Source organism: Podarcis pityusensis (assembly GCF_964106645.2).
Source record: "Podarcis pityusensis genome assembly, chromosome: 7".
Lineage (NCBI taxonomy): Eukaryota > Metazoa > Chordata > Lepidosauria > Squamata > Lacertidae > Podarcis > Podarcis pityusensis.
In genome coordinates this window covers 56291888-56317750 of record NC_138031.1, presented here as the reverse complement: position 1 = coordinate 56317750, position 25863 = coordinate 56291888, and the positions used below count along the sequence as shown (strand labels likewise).

General features: G+C 42.0%; 1 protein-coding gene across 4 annotated transcripts in view; it reads right to left on the bottom strand.

Annotated features, from left to right (window-relative positions):
* ZNF236 (zinc finger protein 236) overlaps window positions 1-14071 on the bottom strand; it is a 44719-nt gene extending 30648 nt beyond the window's left edge. Inside the window, exons 1-8 of one of the 4 annotated variants that reach the window (XM_081014102.1) lie at window positions 13968-14071; window positions 10377-10519; window positions 9375-9539; window positions 8927-9105; window positions 7103-7227; window positions 3834-4006; window positions 2005-2151; window positions 19-90 (exon numbers count right to left, since the gene is read on the bottom strand). In XM_081014102.1, coding sequence (XP_080870228.1) covers window positions 19-90; window positions 2005-2151; window positions 3834-4006; window positions 7103-7227; window positions 8927-9105; window positions 9375-9539; window positions 10377-10519; window positions 13968-14031 — 1068 coding nt within the window. In that variant the 5' untranslated portion in view covers window positions 14032-14071. The other 3 variants (XM_081014105.1, XM_081014103.1, XM_081014104.1) reach the window with 3 other exon arrangements.
* Window positions 14072-25863: the final 11792 nt, after the last annotated feature.

Sequence of the window (25863 nt, the reverse complement as noted above, 5' to 3'; positions counted from 1 at the left end):
AAGAATTAGAATACTCACATTCTTCCATTTATTATCAACAGGCTGTAGCAAATTAACTGTTGCTAAAGTCAGAGGCTGAGCCACAGAATCCTATGAAAAAAGAATAGAAGCATTAACCGTACAAAAATAAAATATGCAAATCTAAAATGTTGTAATGCCACTGCCAATTAAGATCAAGGAAAAAAGCATAATGCTTTTTTTTAAAAAAAGTATTCAATTATACAGAAAAGCATATTCTTAGATCACATTTTTTAATTTACACAGCTACTTCAGCTGTATTATTTTTCTAGCAATTAAGATACAAAATCCTGATTTTCCTCTTTAGCATATACCTGATTACTGGATATAAGTGGCACTTAAATGAAGAGGGGCAACTGCTGGTACCTAATCTATTAAAACTCAAGCAAGATAATGGCTAATCAAATTAAAGTATACACTTAGCTGATTCCTTTTATTTTAACCACAAGGACATTACTGCATAAAATTGGTTTTGTTAAATTTTTGAATTCACAATGTTTTTTTCTTTAAATTTGTTTCCTTAAGGGGACAGTTTATGGCAATATCCACAATGACCAGCTTAAGATGCAACAGATCTCAGACTCAACCAGGCCCTAAAAGGGGTGTGGCAGGGGCAGGACCAGAGAGAAGGGTTAGGCTGCATCCTAAGCCCATTCAGCTCAGTCACATGACCTGGCAAACCAGCATGGAACACTAGTTTAAAGGACTGATTTCCCTCTGCCAGGCTTCAGTACAACCAAAGCAGTAGCCCCGCTGCTGAACGGGGTTTGGATCTGGTGTAACTTTGCACTGGCTTTGTTTGGGGCCAGCTTTTAGTGCACAGGATTTCTCCTGAAGTGCATTTTAGCTAGAAAGGAAAAAATATTCTGCATCTGACATGAATATTAAAGAGAAAGGCAATGTGCGACTTTAATACAATAGTCTGAGCAATGTATTGAATCACAGCTATGATTTAACACGAACAAGCAGAATGATAATGCATGGTACTCAAAAGCCCCTACTGTACTCCTCCACTGTTCCTTCCTTTAGCACACCGGAAGGCAGGGGAAACAAACCACAGCCTGGCTTTGTGTTATATAAGAAATAATGATCATGATTTGCTCCTCACCAAACCACAAGCAGAAACCAGTTTGTTTGGGGCTTACCACTTAGTTTGTTTGCAAGAAACAAGCCACAAGTGATATGTTTGTACATCATGAAGCCAACCTCCAGTCTGTTCTTTCCTTGGCACACAAAAGGAGTAGCAGGGGACCACAGAAGTGACAACTGAGCAGCATGCTCCAGTATGCTACTTGTTCATGTTTAAACCATAGTTTAATTTTAAATATTGTTTAGGGTGAGGTCCAAACAAAACCAACATTTTCCAATAATGAAAAACAGCAATACCTGAAAGTCAAAACAGTCCTTTTAAAAAAATAAAAATATTGAAGTTGTTTTAAAAGAGTAACTGTGTTAAATCTGTTGTATCAAAATGACAACGACTCCTGCAGCTCCCTAAAGGCTAACACTGTGAGCTTCCACAGTCAAGAGCCTACTTCATCAGATGCACAAAGCTTAAGGTACTGGATCTTCTATACACAGATGAATCTAGAGGAAGGGGAAGCAAGCTTTACAAGGCAAGATTAAATGATCAAAAGTGCACATCCCCAATACATGGACACCAGGCAATGAATTAATGAATTACTTGTCAAGAATCTATGACTCGCCTGTTTAAAGAAAGAAAAATTAAGGCAATGGCACAGTTCACTTGGCAATTCTGTAGGCACGCCTCAGTGAAATGAATTGGCATTGCCCAAGAGGACTGTGGTGTTGCGAAACCATTAATTTCAGAGGGACCTAAAGGAAAGAATTCTTGCTGGATTTTGCCTCACCTAGGAAGTGTGATGACATATCTCACACATACACAAACAGAATATTTATCTCAAAGAGCAAAGACATTGGGAGCCTGCTTCCCTTTACCAAAAGAGATGAGAATGTAAAAGTTACCGTTGTCAAGGGAGATGTTTCTGTAGTAGAACTCGTTGTATTCTGTGTGCTACTCATATGCATCTTGCTGATATGGGTATTTAAGCTGCCTAAACTTTTGAAGATACAACTACATTCGGTACAGTTATATGTAGGGCCATTCTTCACCTTTAGGAACAAAAGAGGAGAGGAATGCTCAGTCTTAAAACTTTGCAATTACAACCACAACAAACTATAGCCAGTATCTTCTTAGCCCTGTTTTATTCCCCAGCTGACAGAGCAGTAAAATTTGCATTACAGATGAACTCAAGGCATTAAAGATCTGAAAAAGCCCAGCCACATTATTAAGCATTGTGCATGTCATAATTATCTCCACTCACCAAATGAACACTATCTTCCACCCCAAAAATGGAAAACTCATTGAACCACGAATAACAATGTCAATGGGCTTGCTTGTTTGGTAGCTGAAACTAAGTAAATTAATTAGTACCTCATATAAATGCTGTGATTAAAATGGGGGGGGGGGTGTCATAAAATATAAGCAGGAAAGTGTCAGATTAGAGATGGAGCCACCTGGGAGGTAGGAGCAGGGAAGTGTAGCACAAAGAGGATGGCAGCTCAAATCAAAATAGGACAAAAAAGATGATTCAACATTCTATAACACCTATTAAGTTTGAATAGTGATGAGACTTCCATCCAGCTTGTGTCAGAGTGGCTCAGAAAGTAAGCTCAATTACTTAACTCCCACAACTGGAAACAGCTCAGCTTCTTTTCAAAGCCAATACAACTTTTAAAGTCAGAACCACATTTTGAAGGACCACGGGAAACCTACTTCATGGGAGAGGGAAAAGATCGGATCTTCTAGAGTGCTCCAACCCTGCTACCCTGGACAGTAAAGTATTGTTTAAATTTCAAAGTGGAGAAGGGTTCAGGTGTGACTATTTAAGTAAGGAATTCTTTCTAACTTGGCCTTTAGTCAAAGGAGAATGATTTGGGAACCTTGCAATGCTCAGCTCTTCTTTGAGATAAAAACTTCAAACTTCTGAAGCTTATATTCAGGCCAAGAATGGAAAACATTGCTAGCATCTCTACTTTTGCCCTAAAATAGCTCTTCATCAGGGGAGTATTAGTTTAGTGAACAACTGCTTTTGTGTGCTCCAGAAGGAACTATATAAATTTTTCTGCTACAGCTGATATCAAGCACTATTACCAGTGACATTTCACAGATGGTTTTTTTGGAACTCATACTACCTCTGCCCTTTGTACAGCTTTCACGCTTAAATCTCCATCCCCTTTCAATGGAACACCTCCTCATCTTATCCTTTCTGAACTCTGCCATTATCACTGCTACTTCACTATTATCATCCACCAATATTTCTAACGACGATACCCCCTAGTAGGCTGCTCAGCAATCAGGCAGAGCAAGTCCTTCTCCTCTCCTGTCTGGAAGAGGTTGATGAAAATAGGGTGACTGTGAAGACAATATGGAATCTAACAGACAAGGGGGCAAGTAATGATAGCTGTTAGTGGCTGCACTGAAGGGGCAAAAGGGGGAAGGGGCAGGTGTAAAAACAATGTAAGGGGGAAAAATTTCCTCCCTTCCCCAGAAAGCAAGAACTTTTCATGAAAGAAGTCAAAAACTTGACTGAAAATTATCTACTACAATTCCATGGGAATCTATAGATGCATCGAAAACAAAAGAAACCAAATGTTTTTCTTCCATCTAGTATTAGACCATAAAATGAATGTTTCAGAAATTGCAGGCATTGAATATAGATGAAGATGTTAATTCAGGACCTGTTGCCATTTAAAGTGTGTAGCCAATAACAGAAATGAGCTGCGCTATTTACCTCTGAATGAACTCTCTGAATATGTGATTGAAGATTGCCTTTCTGAGAAAAGGCTGCAGGACAAAAGGCACAGGCATGGGGTTTTTCACCGGTGTGTTTAATCATATGGGTTTGCAATGCCCCCTTCTGATTAAATGCTTTTCCACATTCACTACATTTAAATGGCCTTTCACCTAACAAAAATAAAATTATATTTATACACACACATAAAACAGAAATATGAGTTTTCATTAGTAACAATTTCTAAATTCATTTGGCATAAAACAGTACAGTAAAACAGAGCAATGATTACAATACTCTACTGGAAAACTGTATTTTTTCCTCTAGCAAACATTCATAGACAAAATAGTCCCCTAAACATTGTAATTTTTTGTTTGATCATCCTTCTCAACTATACATAAATAAGTATCATATTGCTATGTATACTTATTAGCCCATCAATAAAAAGTACTTATTTAGAGAATGGCCCCACCAACTTTTCCTGCATGAACAGTCCTGGAGACTTCCAAGACACACTTATATCAGCTTTCAGAATCTGCATATGCACACACAGTGCTACTGTAAAGCTGGGCTTGAAGTAGCAATGGGAAGTCCTCCATACACTCCATCCAGTACAGCACAAAGCTCCATTACTCAATGCACACAGATTGGCTGTAGCTGGACTATGTATGGAGCAGGGCTGTAACAAGCTCATGAGGATGGGAAGGGTCAATCACATAACTCACAATCCTGTGGAGAACCGAGTAAATGAGGGGCTCATGCTTCTATTAAACCATAACTAAGAAATACTTGATTACATTTCCATAATTTTACCAAGTACTTAAATGACTAAAAATGGAACTCTTCAAGGCAAATAAACAAACTGAGCATATATCAAGGCTCCATTTGGTCTCAGAGACATTTCTCTCGGCAAATAAAGGAAGAAAGCAGGGCAGCTGGAGTGACCATGTTGCTACTTCATAAGTTTGGGGAATGGAGCGTTCTGCCCGTTTGGTGGGAGGTGCGTTGCCTGCTTGTTTTTTTGGTTAGCAGGGATGGTTTGGGGAGGTGAATGTGGTTTTTGCCTTTTGAGGAGATGTTTTGCTTGTTTCTTAAAGGACGATATTAGTTTGTAGCTTTTTGAGAGGCATTTGGGGGATTTTTTTGTTAGTGTGGACTTTGGCGTGGATCAGCAAGTTTTGCTTGTCTGTGACTTTTAGGGTAGACAATAGGGGTCTTGCCTATTTGTCACTTGGGTGGGCTGGGGCTTTTTAATGCTGGGAGGGCTTTGCCTGTTTTTTGTGACTTTTGAGGGCAGATGTATTTCTCTCAGGTTCTGTACTTTCTTGTGCTTTGTGGAGGCAAATATGCAGTATGAGATTTGGGAACCAAACCAAATGTCTGCTAATTGATGGAGAAGACTATTGCCAACTATTTGCATAGGGACTGCTTTGAAAAGCCATAACCAACAAAATACCTGTGGTCATTTTCAAGCCAATCTAAAGTGAGCTGTAGGAGCTTGCATCCCTCTTACATTGATTTAAACTCCTCAATATATACTTAAGTCCTGAAAATCGAATACAGTGGTACCTCGGGTTACATACGCTTCAGGTTACATACGCTTCAGGTTACAGACTCTGCTAACCCAGAAATATTACCTTGGGTTAAGAACTTTGCTTCAGGATGAGAACAGAAATCGTGCTCCGGCGGTGCGGCGGCAGTGGGAGGCCCCATTAGCTAAAGTGGTGCTTCAGGTTAAGAATAGTTTCAGGTTAAGAACGGACCTCCGGAACGAATTAAGTACTTAACCCGAGGTACCACTGTACAGTGGTGCCTCGCAGGACGAAATTAATTCGTTCTGCGAGTTTTTTCGTCTTGCGAATTTTTCGTCTTGCGAAGCACGGTTTCCCATAGGAATGCATTGAAAAGGAAACAAACTTGCAAGACGTTTTCGTTTTTCGTCTTGCGAAGCAAGTCCATAGGGAAATTCGTCTTGCGAAGCAACTCAAAAAACGAAAAACTCTTTCATCTTGCGAGTTTTTCGTCTTGCGAGGTACCACTGTATATTTCATGGGGTGGTAGTAGAGGGACTGAAATAGTTAATTCTTAAATTAGGGCCAAGGCTGACCTCTTGTGGCCATTTTCTACATTTCACATATAACAAGGGGGTCCTTGTAAAACTATTATTCTGTATTTCTGAGAATTAAATTTACTTTCATTAAAATTATTTAATACACATTAATGGGCAAAATGTTTGATAGTTAGGGTCATACCAAAGATCAGAATACTAATTAAAGCTTATCCACACAGAATTTCAATATATACATGCCATACGGTCTAAAATGATTGCATTAAGCTTGCCTGCCAATGTGCATCAGAAGCCAGCTTGAGAGAATAAACGCCAAGGGAAAGAGGATGAAAATTTAAGTTAAAAGGTCAACAAAACTTGAAGAGGCAGGAGCAAGCTGTTTACCCAGAAACAGCTGTTCATTATTCCATTCAATGACATGAGTGGGAAACTGCAAGGTTATTTCAGTAAAACTTGACACAAGCAAATTGATGTATTTGAGTCAGTTCACATGGCCCAGGTTGTACAGGCTGTACACATAGCACAGGACAACACTGAACCTTGAACATCTAATATTTTGTGTATTGCTTCCTTTCCAAATAAAACTTCAACGAAAACTGGCACCTACTACAAGCAGACCCCATTCATATAATTTGTATATTCATATAGCAATTTATGCTCCCAAGTCTCATTTCACACTGAGGGAGCAAGCCTATTCACTAAAAGCTGTCATAAAACAAGCCAGTGTAAGTTAAACCAGTGTAATGATCCACCGGACAATTGAGCCACCTTATGCCTGGTAGCAAGAAAGCAAGCCTTCAAAATACTGTTTGAGTTAACACCACCCTTTTTAACTTACACCAGGTTGCCAAGTCATGTGACTGAGCTGAACCTGCTTAACATCCTGCACAATTCAGGTCCCATCACATCCCTTTTTTAGGGCTTACACCAGCTTAAGATCTGCCCGGCTAGGGCTCAGTCCACTGGATCCCAGCTGAGCCGAAGATGAGAGAGTTAAGCTGGCATAGCTTGTTCTGAACCTCCCAACTCAGCTGCATATCTTCTTTTGTGAATTAGCATCAACAGTTGTAAGGAATTCAATTCTCCTGTTTAACTAAAAAGTTTATATAGGGAAGCAAAAGCAAGCAGTGTGTGTTCATTGGGTTATCTGAAGTCTATACACATTTTCAAATACACATCTCTGTAGATTTATTCACCTTACCTGTGTGTATTCGAACATGCCGTGTTAACTGACTTGGTTTCTGGAAAGTCTTTCCACAGTGTGGACATGAATATGTAAACCCACTTCTGTCAATATTTCTGTTGTATGACCTGCTGTTTGATACCCTGTAGACATATATTAAGTAGTTAAATATTATGGTGAATTCAATTGCAATGTTATCACCTCAATTGAAAGGTAAACAGATTACCATCATTATCCCAACTAATTCTGGTTCTACAGAGAATTGGAATTAGAAATGAAGGCCAGGTATACAGTATTGTAGATGCTTTACCGGTAACAATACAGTGGCACCTCTAGATACGAATGGGATCCGTTCCGGAGCCCCGTTCGCATCTATAAGCAAACGTAACTAGTGATGGCGCGTCTCCGCACGCACACGTGCATCGCTTTTCACTGCTTCTGCGCATGACGTCATTTTGAGCGTATGCGTAAGCAGCGAAACCAGGAAGTAACACGCTCCGTTACTTCCGGGTTGCCGCGGAGTGCAACTCAAACGCGCTCAACCCGAAGCGCATTCAACCCGAGGTATGACTGTACAGGGCAAACCATAATTATGGCTTCATTACAAACTTTCCAAGCTGAATCCGTATCAAACACAGACAACAAAAGAAACCCAGTAGGCACTTGATGATTACTGTCAAACACACTGCAGCTATCTCCTGATTAATGAAGCCGTGAACTTTTAAATAAACAACTTGGGAGCAATTTACCTATGAGACTGCCTTACCCCACATGTGCCCTATCAACAACCTCCAACTGGCAGCATTGGCACTATTACAGAAGCCACATCATACCTGTTCCACATTTGTATGGACTTGATCATTTTGTGTGGCAGCGCCTAAACTTTGGAACTTCTTGCCTATTGTGATCATGCAGGCACCTTCACTGTACTTTTTTCAGTGACAGCTAAACACATTCTTGTTTAGGCAAGTCCACCCACATGCTTAGAAAGCTGAGGTTATTATAATCTGTTTTAGTATTTTAACTTTTCTGTGTTTTAAAAGTTTGGTCTGGTTTTTTTCTTGGTATTACTATTTTATCTTTCGTAAACTGCTTTGAGGTTTTTTACAATCAAGAGGTGTATAAATTTTATGAAATAAATAAATACCATGAATACAAGTGCTTATAAAAACTTAAGATGGGTGCTTGCCATCTCACACATGGAATATGTCAGATAGGTCATGTGCACAGTATAAAAATGCAAATATATATGTATACTTCTTGTTTCAAAAGTACACGTACACACACTCCTTCATAATCCTACACCTTAGGCACAACAGAAATGTATGTACAGAATTTCCACAGTGGGATTGAGTGGGCAGCACTAAAGCAGCTTAACATCTAAAATTAAGTCAGCGTATTAGTTATAAACAGCTCCCTGTTACTGATTGATGTTCTGCTTTCCTACATAATTTTTACTTTTGCTCATTTATCTTCCTCCACAGTATTCTTGCCAATCAAAATGCCTGAATTATCTGCGTGAAATAAAATATTCCGGACATGTTTAGCAGAGTTTAAGCAACAATACGAAAAGTCACTTGAATTAACGAAGGAAGGATGCATAACAAAACCCTGTCAGCTTTACTAACTGTTGTGCTTCACATGGAACTTCACCTAGGCATAAGGATGATGTTTCATGGTAATAGCTACCCGAGTTAAGATATCAGCATGAAATCTGGTTGGCCTACTTTTGCTTATGGGTGTTCATCCTAGAGCTTCTGAGGAAGGCAAGCATGATGGGTCAGCCAGAGAAGTTACTGAGCTTTTAACCTACTTGTTGTTTAGTCGTTAAGCTATTCTCACCTTATTTTGTAATGAGTTTTCATGTGCTCCTTTAGTTGGGAAGATGTTTCAACCTCTTTCTTACAGGTTTTACAGATATGGGTTTTGCTTCCAGACAATTCTTGACGGTGTTCTTCCATGTGTAAGGCCAGCTGGCTCTGCAAAGTAAACTCATCTCCACACTCTGAACATATAAGATTCTGCAAAGATAGTAAACTGGTTTGATTCTTTTCTAAAACAGCATAAAAATACATTACTTTATAATAACATTTCATCACTTTAAGCATTTTCAATCCTTTGCTGATAGAAAAATTGACTGTAACAATCTGGGATCAGGGTCACACATACGTCAAAAAATCCTTGGTGGAATTTTTTAAGCATGACACCATTTGCAAGTCAAAAAAAATTCCCTCCTCCCCTCCACATCTTTGTATTGTGTATGTGCTTCAAAAATGAAGATAATAGTCACCTCTTCCTTTTCATGAAGCATAATATGAGCTTTAAGACTAGCCACTCTAGAGAATTTTTTGTTGCACACAGGACAAGTAGGATCTTCTCCATTGTGGGTACATTTATGCAGTGTAAGGTTGAACTCAACATTAAACGACATCGGACACTGGTCACATCGATGAGGCTGTTTGTGGAAAACAAAATCAAGGCAATATTTAAGCTTCATAATTCCATTGACAAGAAAATCTAAGAGACAGAGGTCACATCATTATGATTGTAAATCACCACGAAAACATCACTGGTTTAGTATATAAACTCCTTAAGCAAGTAACAAAGGCCAAATGAAATGGTGCCAACTGCCAAAACAGTGAAACTTCAAATCTCTGCAATGGCCTTCCTTTCCTTTTCCACACCTTATTACAGCATTTATTTGCTGTCTTTAGAAAACCATATTTATGCCAACACACCTTAAAACTTTCCCCACATAATGCACTTTTGGAGTGATAACTGAACTTTACACATTTCAGCTTTAAGGAAAACAAACCTAAAACATTTCACTGGAAAATGACTGTTCCTTTACTTCTTCCCTTATTATGATCCTAGATTTTTAATTTGTGCAACAGAATTTTAAATATATTAAGATCTTTTGTATTGCCTAAAACAGTGGCATTACAAAACAGGGCAGAATCTTGATAAAGCTTGATTTTTTATATTGTTGTTTCCTAGATTATTAATAGACATATATTCAGTGGCTCGAGCAAGCGGTTATGCCCCAAATACAGCCATTTCTTCCTAAGCTGGAAACAAGAATAGAGTCTTTCAAAATGTGATATATCTTATATCTTCCTGGATATGCATATGACAAGAGGTAGAAAAGCTCCATGTTATTAAGCTTCCTCAAAATTAGGTTTACAAAGAACCCTGGAATTTGATTCATGAGGAAATTAAATGGAGATTTGTGCACCTATTCCACATCAGTCATTTTGTCACAACAGCTACTCAGATTTATTGAGATACTCACCTTGTCATTTTGCTCATGATCCCTCATATGGCGCTGGAATTGTGTGTCTTTCGAAAAAGACAGAAAGCAGATCTCACACTTACGGATGTTTGGTACTTGCTGGGTATAATTATTGTTCTCTGTATTCAGTGTTAGAACACCATCTAAAAAATAAACAAACTTTTTTTTAATGAAACCATGCTACTTGTTCTGATTGCTTATTTTACAGCTGCTCAAAAATGTCCATTACCATTTGCAAAGTTTTGTAGGTTTTTCTTTCTAGTTTTGTTATTGTAAAAAATATGCATAATTTGAAAATAAATTATTTCATTGCCTAAAGCTCTCAAAAGCATATATTAAAAATGCAAGCTAACCTATACTCTTTTCCCTTTAATTTGTAACAAACTTTTCAGGTTACATAGGTTGCAATCCTCTTATTTATTCTTGTAAAATCACAGTGATTTCAGAAGTTATATAAAATATAATAAACGACTGCTGACTCAGTGGACAATCTAAATAGAAAGGTGTACTTGCAACTCTGCACTTGTATCCCGTTCTCAAGACCCCAAATACGCAACAGAATGCTAATTACAATACTATTAAAAATAAGCTAAATTTGTAGAACTATCTGCATGTTTATTATGTTTTATTGTGTTGAGGGATTCTTAACAGCCTGATCCTTTGCGGAATTAGGCATACAAAAACCCAGTGAAATCAATAGGCTAAGTTGTGGTATCAAGATTGTACTCAGATATTAACTTAGTTCTGATTTTTAAAAACTGCACGTTGTTCACTTTGTTTACTTCAGCACCTGTACATATTACACTTGGTCCATCTTGTGTTTTGTAACCAATACTAATTCTTAAAATAGTGTAAAGTTCAAAAAGGAAACTGTCTCCCAAAACAGTAAGTAAAATGTGAATATAGGCTTCTTTCATAGTTTTTGAAACAAGATACTGACTTGTTTTGTGGTTGGAGCCTTCCCGCCAAAAGAAGTGTAACTAACTTCGCAGTCTCCCCTTGGAGTACAGAAGACCAGAGCTGCTAGGTACTAATATAAATTCATTCTATTTCTCTAGCCCACCTTTTTCTCAAAGGAGCTCAATCTACATGGTTCCCCCATCCTCATTTTATCCTAAGAACAACCCTATGAGGTAGGTTAGGCTGAGAGACAGTAACTGGCCCGAGGTCACCCAGTGAACTTCATGGCTAGTGGGGACTTGAACCCCAATCTCCTATGTCCTAGTCCAGTACTCTAACCAATACATCACACTGGCACTCAATGTGATTTCACCACTTCATCTCTGTGACTACTCTAACATGAGGTGTTTTTAAGGAAGAAATGTCTCCCATCACTGCTCACAGCAACAAGTTCACTCAGACTATAAGCAGGGATAACAGGAATACATGCTTCAGAAATACAGGAAACTTTAATGAGATACCCCTCAAGTGTAATGTACAGCAGCCTATAAAAAAGCAGATTGAAGGCCTCTTCATCACCGCTGCCAAGGACCAGCTCCATCAGGCCTCAACTATCATCTACAACAGCCATAACGAGATGGTTAGGTATGCCTGGGTTTTTAACTTTTCCTCTCTGAAATTTGACCAACTTATTTGAATCCATTTCATAAGCCCATTGGTTTGTTTATTCTTGGTCCCTTCACAACGTGATTCTTTTGGGGACCCACCTGCGGAAGGTGTCAAATACCAAACGTGGAAGGAAGTGATCAATTTAGAGCAGTAGACAGATGTGGGTATAGAACTACTAAACCATCACCAACTGCTATTTCACCAGTTGGATTTGGGCTCCTCCTACTCTCACAGCAGGCATTTAGAAGCAGGAAACAACACACAATCTGAGAAAATTGCCACCACCAACTTGCTGCTGTTTCAGCAGCTGGGATTGTGCCCAGCAAGCTATGTAATGGGTCAGGTTTTTGGTTTTGTTTTTTAAAACAACAAGAAGAGATATCTACCTTTCAAGTAGTTTTTTGGTTTTTTTTAATGGTTTGAGAACTGGGGCAAGAATGAGCAGAACAAAAGCCAATTAAGCTTGAGATGCAGGGGTGGGGGAGGAAAATAGATGCAAGAAAATATTATATTTAGTTTCCCTGTCTTTTATATCCAAAATCTACCTAAATGTAATACTTCAATGTATTCCTAATCATGCCTACTAAGAAAAAAGTTCCACCAAGTTCAGGACAAAGGATGGATAGGCCAAGGCTGGTGAACCTGTGGCCCTCCAGATGTTCTGCAGTACAACTCCCATCTCTGACCATTAGCCATGCTGCCACAACGGATGGGAGTTGTGGTCCAACAACATCAGGAGGGCCACAGGTTCACCAGCTTGGTTCATCATCTCTGGTACTACCATAGGATGTTAAGTAAAACAAAACATTTCTGTGGCCTGGTCACAAAGCACAACATCAACAGTACCCCCTCCTCTGCTCAGGAAGTACTGTCCAAAAATCCCCAAGCCATCAACACCTGGAATAGAAGAGCAATGGTACCCTATGATGCCCTAACCTTGCTTTTTTGGATAAAAAGGCTCAGGACTGGAGTACAAAGAGTGCCAGGGCCTCAAAAGTTCCACGGATTTGAAAGCAGAGGTGGGCAGCGTCAGCAAAGATTTGACCCCCAATTGTCTAGGAACTGCATGGACGAAATGGGTTTCCCTTTCTACCTAGGCTGCTGAAATGAAGTCAGCTTGGGGAATCCAGGAACGGAGTGGTTTGTGTGAGAGTTAAGACTTCATCCGAGTTCTGGTACTCCGAACTAATCCCTGGCTCAGAATTCTCCCATTTTCAGAGCCTGTCCTTTTTGCACCTTGCTGGGTCTCGGGGCTCTGGGAAGAAGAACACAAAGCAGACCCCGCGCCGCCACTACTACACGCAGCCTTCCTGCCTTCCGACATGGTCGCCGAGCACCGGAGGGTGAAGGCAGGGTGTTGCTCAAGCAAGGCTCCAGAGAGAGGAACCGCCGCCTCTGCTGCAGCGGAGCGCCCGCAAAGGTGGCGCCGCCCGCATTCCTCTCGAGGCTGCGGGAATGCCCGTCCCTTCACACGGACGCCTCGAGAGCGCATCGCTCGCCCCGGGATGGAAAACCACCCCGCTATGGGAACCCCCCATTTCCCCCGCGCCACCGATCGCCTTAGAAAGGGCGCCTCAAACGGGGAGAAGAGGAGACGCCGCCGCCCAACCCCGCCGCCCTCGCCCTCCTCCTCCTCGCTCCCCGTCCCGCTTCCCTTCCCTCGCCCGTTCTGACAGAATCTCGCCTTCCCTCCCTCTATATATAGATTTATAAGCGCGTGCGGCGGTAGCAACATGCGCTCCTCCGCCTCCGGCTGCGCGGAGTTAGCTCGGTATCATTCCGCACAGGGCCGGCCGCACACTAAGTCCCTCGCACAATAGGCCCGGCCTTCCTCCTTCGCCTTCCTCCATATCCGGGGACTATATGCGAGGCCCGGCGGATTGTTTCGCGGTGCCTTTCTCACCCTGCGCGAGCGATGTGAGGGATTCAGCCCGGCGCCCGGAGACGTTTTGTTTTGCTCTTGCTTTTCTCTTTTGCTGAGCCCGGCCGCGCCTCCTCCTCTTTTATTTTTTTATTTTTTACCTGACTCGGTGGCTGCTTTGGTGTTTTCTCTACCGCCGGGTTTTGGAGGCCGCCCCCGCGGCATGATTGCCCCCTCCCCCTTTCCCTCCCCCCTCCCCTGTGCCTTTGGTCCGACGCGCGCGCGTGCGCGCGCGCGCACACCCCTCACGCAACGATGGCGGAGGGAGAGGCGGTTGGGCGGTTCGAACTCTTGAGGGGAGAGAGGGGGGGGGGGTGAAAAGCCAGAACGCGCCTCTGAAGCGGCCGCGCGCGCCCACATACAGGGGTGCGCGCGGCCAGCGAGGGGCAGGAAAACACGGATGCGAAAGAGGGCTTGTGCTAGCGCGCACGCGCGGCTCGGAAGGCGGCCGCGGGGAAATAAGCGCATGCGTCGTGCCCGTAATAAATAGCATGCGGTCGGCAACAGAAGAAGGGCGGCAGCTTAAGTTACTGTAACGTGTGTTGGCGGTGAGGGGTACGGAGACCTTGCGCCCACAGTGCAGAGAGCCAGGCAGCAGTTCTAATCCCAGTGACCTGAAAGGAACTGTTCGCATCCGTCAATCATATTCCGATGGAAAACTTCCCCTTTTTGAATGCTGAATAACTGAACAGACTTTGTGCTGCAGACTTTAGGCATACTCAGTAAGGAGATGTTGTTGGCATCCATCTATCTGGAGAGACAATGGAGGACACCTCCAAGTGATGAAGTCAAACTGCTGCGTCAGCAGCACCAAAGCGACCTCCTGGAAAGCAAGCCTGGGAGCACTGTATGGAAGTCCTGGGCTGCCCAGACAACAAGATCCCGTTTGCTGATTGGATGCAGGTGGCGCTGTGGTCTGAACCACTGAGTCTCTCGGGGTTGTTGATTCGAATCCCCACGACGGGGTGAGCTCCCATTGCTCTGTCCCAACTGCTGCCAACCTAGCAGTTTGAAAGCATGCCAATGCAAGTAAATACCGTATTTTTCGCTCTATAGGATGCACCTTTTCCCCTCAAAAAATGAAGGGGAAATGTGTGTGCGTCCTATGGAGCGAATGCAGGCTTTCACTGAAGCCTGGAGAGCGAAAGGGGTCGGTGCGCACTGACCCCTCTCACTCTCCAGGCTTCAGGAAGCTATCCGCAAGCCTTCAGGAAGCTATCCGCAAGCACCCCAGGCTTGGGCAGCTATCCGCAAGCCTTGGGAGCCCGGCGGGAGTTCCCGCCGGGCTCCCAAGGCTTGCGGATAGCAGCCTGCAGCCCGAAGCTGTTCTAGCTTCGGGATGGCTGCGCAAAGCCTCTGCAGGGCAGCAGGGTGAAGGCACCCCGCTGCCTTGCGGAGGCTTGAAAGGCTGTCCCCGAAGCCAAAACAGCGAGACGGGGCGCTGTGCAGCCCTCCGTCTCGCTGTTCTAGCTTCGGGATGGCTGTGGCAAGCCTCCGCAGGGCAGCGGGGTGCCTTCACCCCGCTGCCCTGTGGAGGCTACAAAGGATGTCCCCGAAGCCTCAAGCCTTTGGAGTGCAGCTGCGCTCCAAAGGCTTCAAGGATCTTTGAGGCTGGCGGTGGGGGAAAGCAGCGCTTCCCCCCCACCGCCAGCCCCACAAGCTCGGGGGGCAGCAGCAAGGCTGTGTTCAGCCTTTGTGCTGTTCCCCGACCTGCGCTTGAATGCACCTTGTTTTAGAGGGGGCGAACAAGAAATCCCCCCCCCGTTCTCCCCCTCCTATGATCCGGTGCGTCCTGTAGAGCGAAAAATACGTTAAATATGTACCACTGCGGCAGGAAGGTAAACGGTGTTTCCGTGCGCCCTGGTTTTCATCACGGTGTTCCGTTGCACCAGAAGGGGTTTAGTCATGCTGGCCACATGACCTGGAAAGATGTTTGCGGCTCCCTCAGGCTGAAAGCGAGATGAGCTCTGCACTCCCATAGTCACCTTTGACTGGACATAACTGTCCAGGGGTCCTTTACCTTACCTCTGCTGATGTGGGCCAAAGGAAAGCAGAGCAACATGTTTGGCACCAGCTTTACCATAAAAAGGCATACAGGGTCCATCCAACCCTCTTAGTGACTCCACACTAAATTCATGGAGGGTGTGCTCCTTAACCTTATGTCCCACAAACCAGCAGAGGTTTAGAATCAAAGTTTTCCTTCTCCTAGAAGGGCTACCTTACCAGGCTGGCAAGCCCCATCTGCCCTTCACTTCACTCTACAACATGTACAGAAACTGGACCCACTATTGGTCTTGTCTGCTAATTCTGCCAGAGCCTGTCTTTGCATGCAGGGGAAGTCCCTAACTCGCTGAGGGTTTGAGACCCATCGGCTACCCTCACTTGGTTTAGCCTGCTAGCCGTTCCTGGGATGTGGCCACTGTTGCATGCTGACAGCTTCTAGGAGCCATAGGTGAGAGCAGAGATGGGGATGGGGACTAAAGACGGGCAAACTACCCCAGAAGGACCATGATGTGTCCCCCACCAGAGGTACAACTCCTCCCCTGACACCCATACACTCCAATATAGGAGTAAGTCCCAGTGAATTTAGCAGGACTTGCTTCGAGCAGACATGGTTAGAGTTGCACTGTTGGTGGCTACTGATTATAGACCCATTTAACTATGCCTGCATCTTGAGCAACAGGCTTCAGTTCTGATTCATGTGCCTCCCACTGAATTCATATTTATTACAATATTCTTACCACTTGTATTTATTATGCTCATTCAGCCACAGTTTAAGTGGCATTGGAAAGGCAGTAGCCATGCAACAGGAGAGTGAACAGTGGTATCTCACTTCATGAGAAAATACAGCAAGTGTTGGGTATGCCAGGAACGCAGAAGTTTCTTGGCTTTGTGGACAAGAGAATGGTTAAAGACTGGAGAATGGTATTGGGATTAAATAAATATTAAATAAAGTGGTTTTAGTACCATCAACATGTCTGCTAAAGACAACTGCCAACACAGTTCTCTGGACTCGGCCCCTTAGGTAGGACAAGAACCACTGTAACACTGCGACCCTAAATAGCCACAAAGTTGGTCCAGGAGGAGACCATGGCCAGATAGTATCAAAAGCCACAAAGAGATCAAGAAAGGAGGAGCAAAGTTGCACTCCTGTTCTGGATAAAACTCATCCACAAGAGTGACCAAGTCCAGTTCATTCCCAAGACTAAGCTTGAACCCAGGCTCAGATGGGTCTAGATAATGATTACGGTATGTTCCAAAAATGCCTGCTGTTGCCCCACCACAACCTTCTCCATTACCTTACCTAAAAAGAACAAGAATGCAAGGTGTAAGGAGGCAAACCAACCACAGCACAAACTTGAGAGAATTGGGAGAACATATGCAGCAACCCGTGTCTTATGTTAGTGCATTGAACTTGGGGGAACTTAGGGCACAGCGTTAGGGATGGCGCTAGAGAGAATACAAGGCTGTAATTCACTTAATGGGACTCTGCTGATGTCATCAGCCACAAGTACATAGACTGAGCAACGGATGAATAGAAAAAGACCTTGGAGCTCAGCAGGGCAAAATGATCTCAAAGGAAACTGCTGGAGTTATTTATAGATTTTTAAGAGCACAAATATACAGCATGAATGCACAGCAACTGCAACATTCAAAAGTATTAAACAAGTTTAAAAACCTTTAATTGGTGCCCCCCTGCATACTGCTAGACAATGAACATAACAGGCAGCCCAGTAAAAAAACCTACGGTACTTGGAAAGTGGAAAATAGAAGCAGCCTAGTTTCATAGGCTAAGCTAGGTTGAGGAGAAACTGCAGGAGTATGTGGGGGTTTTGCCTGTAAAGATTAGTACGGTAAATTTTAGGCAAGTTCAGAGTTTTCAACTGTCAGTTTTGTTTAATGGTCCTGTAATAATTGTTGTGTAGCTAATGTTATAATTGAAAGTAATAGTTTAAAAATTCTGGATATAGCCACCATTTAAATTTTCCATATTTATTTATTGTATTTCTAGAACATCCCCCCAGGGCAGTGTACAACTTCATTAAAATGCAGAACATTAATTGAAATCTTTAAGAACTGCATGTCTTAAAACCTAACAATGCGCTCCAGAGCAACACTACATTGAGGGCATCGGAGAAATTATAACGAGCTCTGCCAGACTTTTATTTACATTTTATATTCTGCTTACAGGTTGTAGATGTTTAAGGCATATTTAAGTTGCATTAAAAAAATAAAATCCTACAGCTACTCAACCAGTTTATCTCAACTGCAGATTTGATCTGCCAGCGTGTCTATAGAAATATGCATACTTACAGAAAGAAAAGTTGTTATGTGCATATTGACACCAAAATTTTCTACAACAGGGAAAAACCAGTAGAAAAATAGAACAGTTCTTTTTGGGGTTTGCTGCCTTGGAAGTGGTTTTTTTTTTCCTTTTTGCTGTTAAATGCAGTGGAAGCTAATATTCAGGTCATTAGTTTAATATGGGATTAAGATTTCCCCCTCTCATCAATGGGATCTAGTGTTTAATGGTCAGAATGAATAACTCCACAATCATAGAATGCAATTCTTGTTTTATTAAGATAAACAAATGCATGTGACATCAGCAGATCCAAAATTGTGCCCTTAATCTACAAGTAAACAAAGGAAGCATTCAGGGCTTTGACTTTTGTGCAGTATTGACAATTTTGGAGTAGGCTGGGAATATTATTGCTCCATAAAACTGAGCTGTTTTGATGGGATATTCTACACCGTACGTTCTCCCCGTTAATAAACAATGACAAAATCTTCTTGTGAAAGCGCTTCCAAAGAGTGTTTTTATATCCAGTTGAGATCTCGGATAAAAATGATTTTAAGAGAAGGTAACGAGTAGTAAAATAAATCAGCTTTGATGTCAGTTTGTCTTATTTCAATAATAGTCACCATGGAAACTAACTGACCTATTTCTTTTCATACCTCTGAATAAACAATAGGGCTTCCCATTTTCATACATACTGCTCTTTGTACTAGGTGTTTACCTTCCTCCATGATAATAAAGAGCTTTTTCATTGTATTCTTCATATATTACCTCAAAGGTTTCTTTTCATGATTTCCTCTTCTGTGGATTTTTTATTTTCTTTGCAAAGACAGTGAAGGCCCTGAGTTACCAGTAAGAAAACTTTTATTTTTATGGGTTCGGGCAGTATTCACTTTTGAAAATATTATTACCAACAACTCTAACTTCCCTTAAAATCATACTTTTGAAACCTACTTATGTGAGGAAGAATATTGTTACTGAGGGGAAAGCAAATGGTTCGGAGGGACTGATTTATTTATTTTTAAAGAAAAAGCTTTTCATTATTTCTTTTTATAGTGTATATAAAACAATTATAACAACAAATGAAAATTAAAACATGAAAAACAAAACTATAAAACAGGCAAATAGTTGCACATGAGTCCTGGTACTCAGCTACATTAGTAAAATAAAAAATTAAATGTGACACCAGATGGTGCTGTAGAGTTCGATTCTTCGGCAGTGTGATTTCCCATTATGAGCTCTACAATGCATTTTCCTGATTTTTTAATTATTATTTTTTAATGATCCAGCCCAAGTAAAGACTATTAACTTTATCAGATCATCGATTATAGTTCCAGATTTGCCAGGCTTTTGACAAAGGTCTTGAAAATGATGGTTCCACTCAAAGCACATGGCCATTTATCAGCTAGACCCATGCCTTATAAGAACTCCTGTGCAGGTGCTTGGCTTCTGGAAGTACTATGCTTCTGCCTACTCCCCATGTCAGTTGCCTCCAATTGTATGTTTCCGCAGTGCCACCTTTCAGCCCGATGCTAGCCTGCATTATGACGGTGAGTTTCTCCCAGGTATTATAGGGGACCAGAGAGTCCACCTTCACGTTCTCCTTGGCGCTGAACTCCAGCCATATGCCTAGATATGCTCGACCTACCACTCCCATGCTGTCGCTTTGTATATTATTGCACCCTTTACAATACTGTTTTGACTGAGACAAGGCACAGTGGAATTTTCAAAGCACGATTCTCCTCTTTAGCCAAATGGTGATGTTAACAATTCAGGAAACTTCCATGTACAATCTGTCCAGGTTGTCTAAAACTGTAAATAGGCTAAGCGCTAGAGAACTCCCAGAGCACATCAGCACGCCATTCTTAATGGTTATTGCAGACACTTATGAAGGAGCAAAAATCAATGTGATCCTCGGCACATTCTGTTCTGATCTGTATCAATCGTAGCTGTAGACACAGTACATTATAGTAACCTAACCTCAAAGTTACCAGACCATGGATAACTGGGAAGGCTGTCTATATTTCTTTATTAAGGAGAGGCAATAGGTAGGACACTGACCAAATTGGTGAAAGACTATTTCAGGCCATGGATGCCATCTGGTTGTCCAAAGACAACAACAGATCTAATAGCAGGCCTACTCTGAAAGCCTCATCTGCATCTAGTACAGCTACATCTAGGAAGGGATGAGCACTATCTTCTTGGACACCTATTTTTTGGATTGAGATTCAGTTTATTAGCTCTCATCCAGCCTGTTCCCGACTGCAGATACCCAGTTAGCACATTACTAAAACACATGTATTTGTTCATGCAACAGCATTCAGCCAGTGTGTTCAAAAATAGAAATAGTTTTCTCCTGCAATTTTGTTCATGTAGCTCATCGAAAATGAGACATCAGAATGTGGAATTTGCTGGCATCTTCTTCTTCTTCGATCACTCATAACTGAGTTAGATTGTCTTCCATAAACACAGTTTTAACAGTGAGTCCGTAAGTGACTGTGGAGGCCAATTCTGGATCCACATGTCCTTCCACAGTGGGGACATAGGTTTCTGGGCAGGAGTTGGTCATGGTGAGGATTTGCCAAACGTGTCTTGCTCTTGCGCATTTCTCCCTTTTGTCCTGAGTTCGAGCGTCTTCAAAGCCCATGACACCTTTGGTAAAGGCTGTTCTCCAATTGGAGCGCTCGCAGGCCAGTGTTTCCCAGTTGTCTGTGTTTATACTACTTTTAAAAGATTTGCATTGAGAGAGTCTTTGAACCTCTTTTATTGACCACCAGCATTACACTTTCCATTTTACAGTTCAGAATAGAGCGTGCAAACTTGGCTCACTTTATCTTGTGAACAGCCCCAAGATCTTTTGATGAAGGGCAGTAGTATATAAATCTAATAAATAAATATAAAAAATAAAGGAGATTTAAAAAGAGATTAGACACGGGTGGAGGAAAAGGCTACCTGTGGCTATTAATCACCATGGCAACACTAGTTCCTGGAAAATACCAGTGGAAGAGTGCTATTTCGCTCATGATCTGTTTGTGGGCTTCCCATAGACAGAATGCTAGACTAGATGGGTGTTTGGTTCAATCCAGCAGGGCTTGTCTTATGTTCTTACAAGATCACTGTTATGGATTCTGGTCCAGCTCTGGGACAAGCCTCCATTTCTAGTAAATGTAAATTGGGTGGAATCGTTCAGGAAACAGAATTCCGATTGCCTTGGTAATCAGGAATGAATATATTGGTGTCTGTCACTTTACAGCCAGACTGTTTTTAACAGGACCCAAAGTTAATTCCTTGTGATAGAGATACTCAAAGCACTTTTGAAACAGACTAATTCAAACCAGCAGTTTCCATATTTATTCATGTATTTATTTATTCAAAATATTCATAGGCCTCACTTTCAGAACAGTAGATCAAGTTTATTTACATTACAACATGGAAACCGAATACTACAACAATAGTTGATTTGTTTTTGTTCTTTTACCATGTTCCAAAGGCCTGTACAGTTTGTCAAAGATGCCTTAAAGAAAGCAGGGCTGATTCCTGCTGCACTTCCACTGGCAGGGAGTTCCACAAGACAGGGCTCACTACACTAAAGGCCCTTTCCTGGTTAAAGACTGACTAAACCTGGAGGGTGGGGGGGACCACCAAAACATCCCATTCTTGGGAACCCCATCCAACAGCTAGAGACCAAAGTATACATTCATGAAGCCAGCAGCGGCCTTGGTATGTCATCAACAACCTGTTATCAGTCAGGGGGCTAAAAAGGAATAACTCATTTCAAAGCTCACCCAAATGTAATTACAGACTGCTATGATCATGGAAGCAATTTCCTCAGAATAATTAACAAACATATAATCGTCAGTGTAGCTGATGTAATCTTTCAGATTCTTCTTCTGCTGACCCAGTAAAGGAGAGGGAAAGAAACCAGCTTGAGGATGGATCCCCACAAAATCAGATGGACAAACGCAACACTTGCTTAGGCTGCCAGTGTGGTGCCGTCCATATGTTGTTTGACCTCGACTCCTATAACCTGTATCCTAAGTTCAGTAGGTTCTGATTAAAGTGTTGTGAAACGTAGTGGGATTCTGATACAGTACAGTGGTACCTCAGGTTACAGACGCTTCAGGTTACAGACTCTGCTAACCCAGAAATAGTACCTCCGGTTAAGAACTTTGCTTCAGGATGAGAACAGAAATTGCACGGCGGGAGCGGGAGACCCCATTAGCTAAAGTGGTACCTCAGGTTAAGAACAGTTTCAGGTTAAGAAAACCTCCAGAACGAATTAAGTTCTTAACCCGAGGTACCACTGTACTGAATGTGAATATTATGGCTTTCCTCATGATACAGAGATCCTTATCCTTCATCCTGCTCTGTCAGTTAGCTGGGTGCAGCCTCCTGCTCTGGAGCATAGGACTCAAACCAATGACTTCAAGTCGCAAGAAAAGAGATTCTGACTAAACATCAGGAAAAACTTTCCCCCAGTAAGAGCTGTTCAACAGTGGAACAGTCTCCCTCTGGAGGTTGTGGACCTTCCTTGGGGGGTTTTAAGCAGAGGTTGGATAGCCATCTGTCATAGATGCTTAAGTTGAGATTCCTGCATTGCAGGGGCTTGGGGTCCTTTCCAACTCTACAATTCTATGATGCTATGATTGTTGTTGTTTATTGTTTAGTCGTGTCCAACTCTTTGTGACCCCATGGACCAGAGCACACCAGGCACTCCTGTCTTCCACTGCCTCCTGCAGTTTGGTCAAACTCATGCTGGTAGCTTTGAGAACACTATCCAACCATCTCGTCCTCTGTCGTCCCCTTCTCCTTGTGCCCTCAATCTTTCCCAACATCAGGGTCTTTTCCAGGGAGTCTTCTCTTCTCATGAGGTGGCCAAAGTATTGGAGCCTCAGCTTCAGGATCTGTCCTTCCAGTCAGCACTCAGGGCTGATTTCCTTCAGAATGGATAGGTTTGATCTTCTTGCAGTCCATGGGACTCTCAAGCTATGATACATTTTCCTAATAGAAAGAACAGAATTCTGCTTCATAAGGTAGCTGCTTTGCATCATAATGGCTGAAGCCTGGTGCCAGCAGCTAGAAGCAGATTGAAAATGCGGTAATAGGTAATGAAGCTTTTCTTAATATTTACATCTGAGGAGGCTGGCAGATAGATAGCTCTAGTATGCACAGTGGATTCCAGCTGTAGTTTGCACAAGCTGCCTATCTGCCAGGTGGAAACAGTAGCAGATATCACTAGAATATACATATATACTCCTAGGTGATCTGTCCTCTGCATTCCCCTTTCTCCTGTTGTTATCTCGAAAATGAATGGCAGTATGAAGAAAAAGAGCTAGCTTTGAAACGGGGCTACAGGAAATCCCTTGTGCGTGGATTCTTACAGCCATAATTTAGTAACACCATCTTAAATGTTTCTGAACTCTGACCTGATCCATAGATCAACAACGGGAGAAGCTGGAGCCTTGCAACCATTCAAAAGGAAGTATTTAATAGTTTATAATACTTAGGGAATGTGCCATGTCCCAAAAGGAGGAGTATGTATGTGTATCCTGGAGGTAAATTGTTTTGGTCCTGAATCCAGTAACCTTCACTTATTAGTTTTACCTACAAACCTTTTCCCTGCAGATGTGGTTTGAAATGTAAGCTATAGCATCCCTTGTTTATTTTGGCTTTTATTAGCAAAAAATACATGTTCCCTATCAGAAAACCCTACACCTTAGAGAACATGGTGCAGATTGATGACAGCAAGTTCTGAAGTACCCAGGTGACTCTGAAAATAATCCAAGTAAACAGTTTGCTCCTGGTGTTTTTCCAACTCATCAAAAACTCAAACTTGAGCCAGTCTCTAAATCTTTATCTCCAAAAAGTCTACTGAAGTGAACTGTATTACTTTTATAAATTACAAAGGAAAAACATGTTCTTTGAATAATACCAGAATATTTACCTGCAAACAGCAATAGCAGACTGCTGGCTATATCCTACTTTACAAAGGGTTTGAGGTTTGGTTGTTGGTGCTCTTAATGCTGTTGCTTTAGATTTTCACAACGGGATAGCCTAAAAATGGATTGATTGATGAAATCAATTCAATTATTCACTACATTGCCGATTTTGTTTTCCATTGCCGGTTTTATTTTGTTGTCCATTTTAAATATTGCTTTTAATCAGGTCATCCCCTCTCAAGTATGTTTACTACTGAGTAGACCAAACACCACTATTGATTAAGGATAATTTCAGAGGCTCTTTTTTTCCCCAGTGAAGAGCATTCTGTGCATAATTTGCCTTTAGTTCAAGCCTTTCATTATATTTCCTCAGAATATCACCTGCCATGAAGTGTTGTAATAACCTCCATTGTTTTCTTAAAAGAAGGAAGTTGTGTAAGTGCCACAGTGCGCCATCTTTCTTTTTAGCCAATATCCCATGTTTTTCCGTCACTTGGTTCTTCCCTTATTTTTGACAATATCCTCTTTCCCCCTCCCTTTTAATTTATTTTGTGTACTGTTCCACATAGATTGTGTAATGTTTTTTGTAGTGCAGCCAGTAAGTACATAGTTCCAACTTTTTCTTTTTTCCCTGCCTATATCTTAATACACTAGGGCTGTTGTGTCAATGAGATTACAGACAGATGCATTCTGAACCCCTTGTACAATGTTTTGTGGACTCATCCTGGATCTAAGAGCTGAAGAATCCCGCAAGATGGCTCTTCCTTGATTTTGAGGACTGGGTTTTGCTTTTGCTGCAGTGACACACTGTTGATCAGGCTTCCTCAACCTCGGCCCTCCAGATGTTTTCAGACTACAGTTCCCATCATCCCTGACCGCTGGTCCTGCTAGCTAGGGATCATGGGAGTTGTAGGCCAAAAACATCTGGAAAGCCAAGTTGAGGAAGCCTGCTGTTGATGACATTGATGTAGCTATGGCTGATCCAGACGGCTAGGCTGTTTTATTTTGAGTTTTTTTGCTTAAAAGAAAATCCCGCTGAATATTTGTAGGCTCCATTTCTGGGTAAATACACATGCGAAGCCCTTGTGTCAAAGTCTTTCTGCACAAACACAAGAATTTTCCAGTAGCTACCATGCTGAAGGAAGCTTCCAAACAAGCTCTGGTCACAGGGGGATAAGAGCTAATTAAAATGAGTGTATTAATATATAAGAAAAATGCTGTATGGGCGAGTCTGAAATTGAACAGTTGCATAATTTCAGCCCCATAGACAGCCCCATTTCAGCCCCATAAGTTTTCTTTGTACAAACAACTTATTATAGGATTTCAACTGAACCACATAACGTCTGCAAGTCCTGTCTGCTTACAATGCAGTTACACATTTAGAGGACTTGCGGGAATATTGTAATCCAAAAGCTGATTGTAAAGTATTTTCAGTTTGCTGTTGTTCTCTGCCATTCTCCAAATATTGACAATTTATTGGTTTAGCATTCTGTGAGCACCAACTGCTTCCACTCTGAGCAGACAACACCCAGAATGTCATGAAGAATATTGCCTTGTTGATAGAACAGTGTGAGTTTGATTTATGTGCCAGGCATGGCTATATGTTCCTGAAGAAAAGCATCATCATTGTAGCTCAGGGTGGGCAGAAAGTCCACAGTGTAATTAAAGTTTCTTATAGATGGCCTTCTTCTTATTCGTGTAAAGCCTGTAGCACAAAATAACTGCACCACTAGAGTGCCACAATGTGATGCTGTAATATAT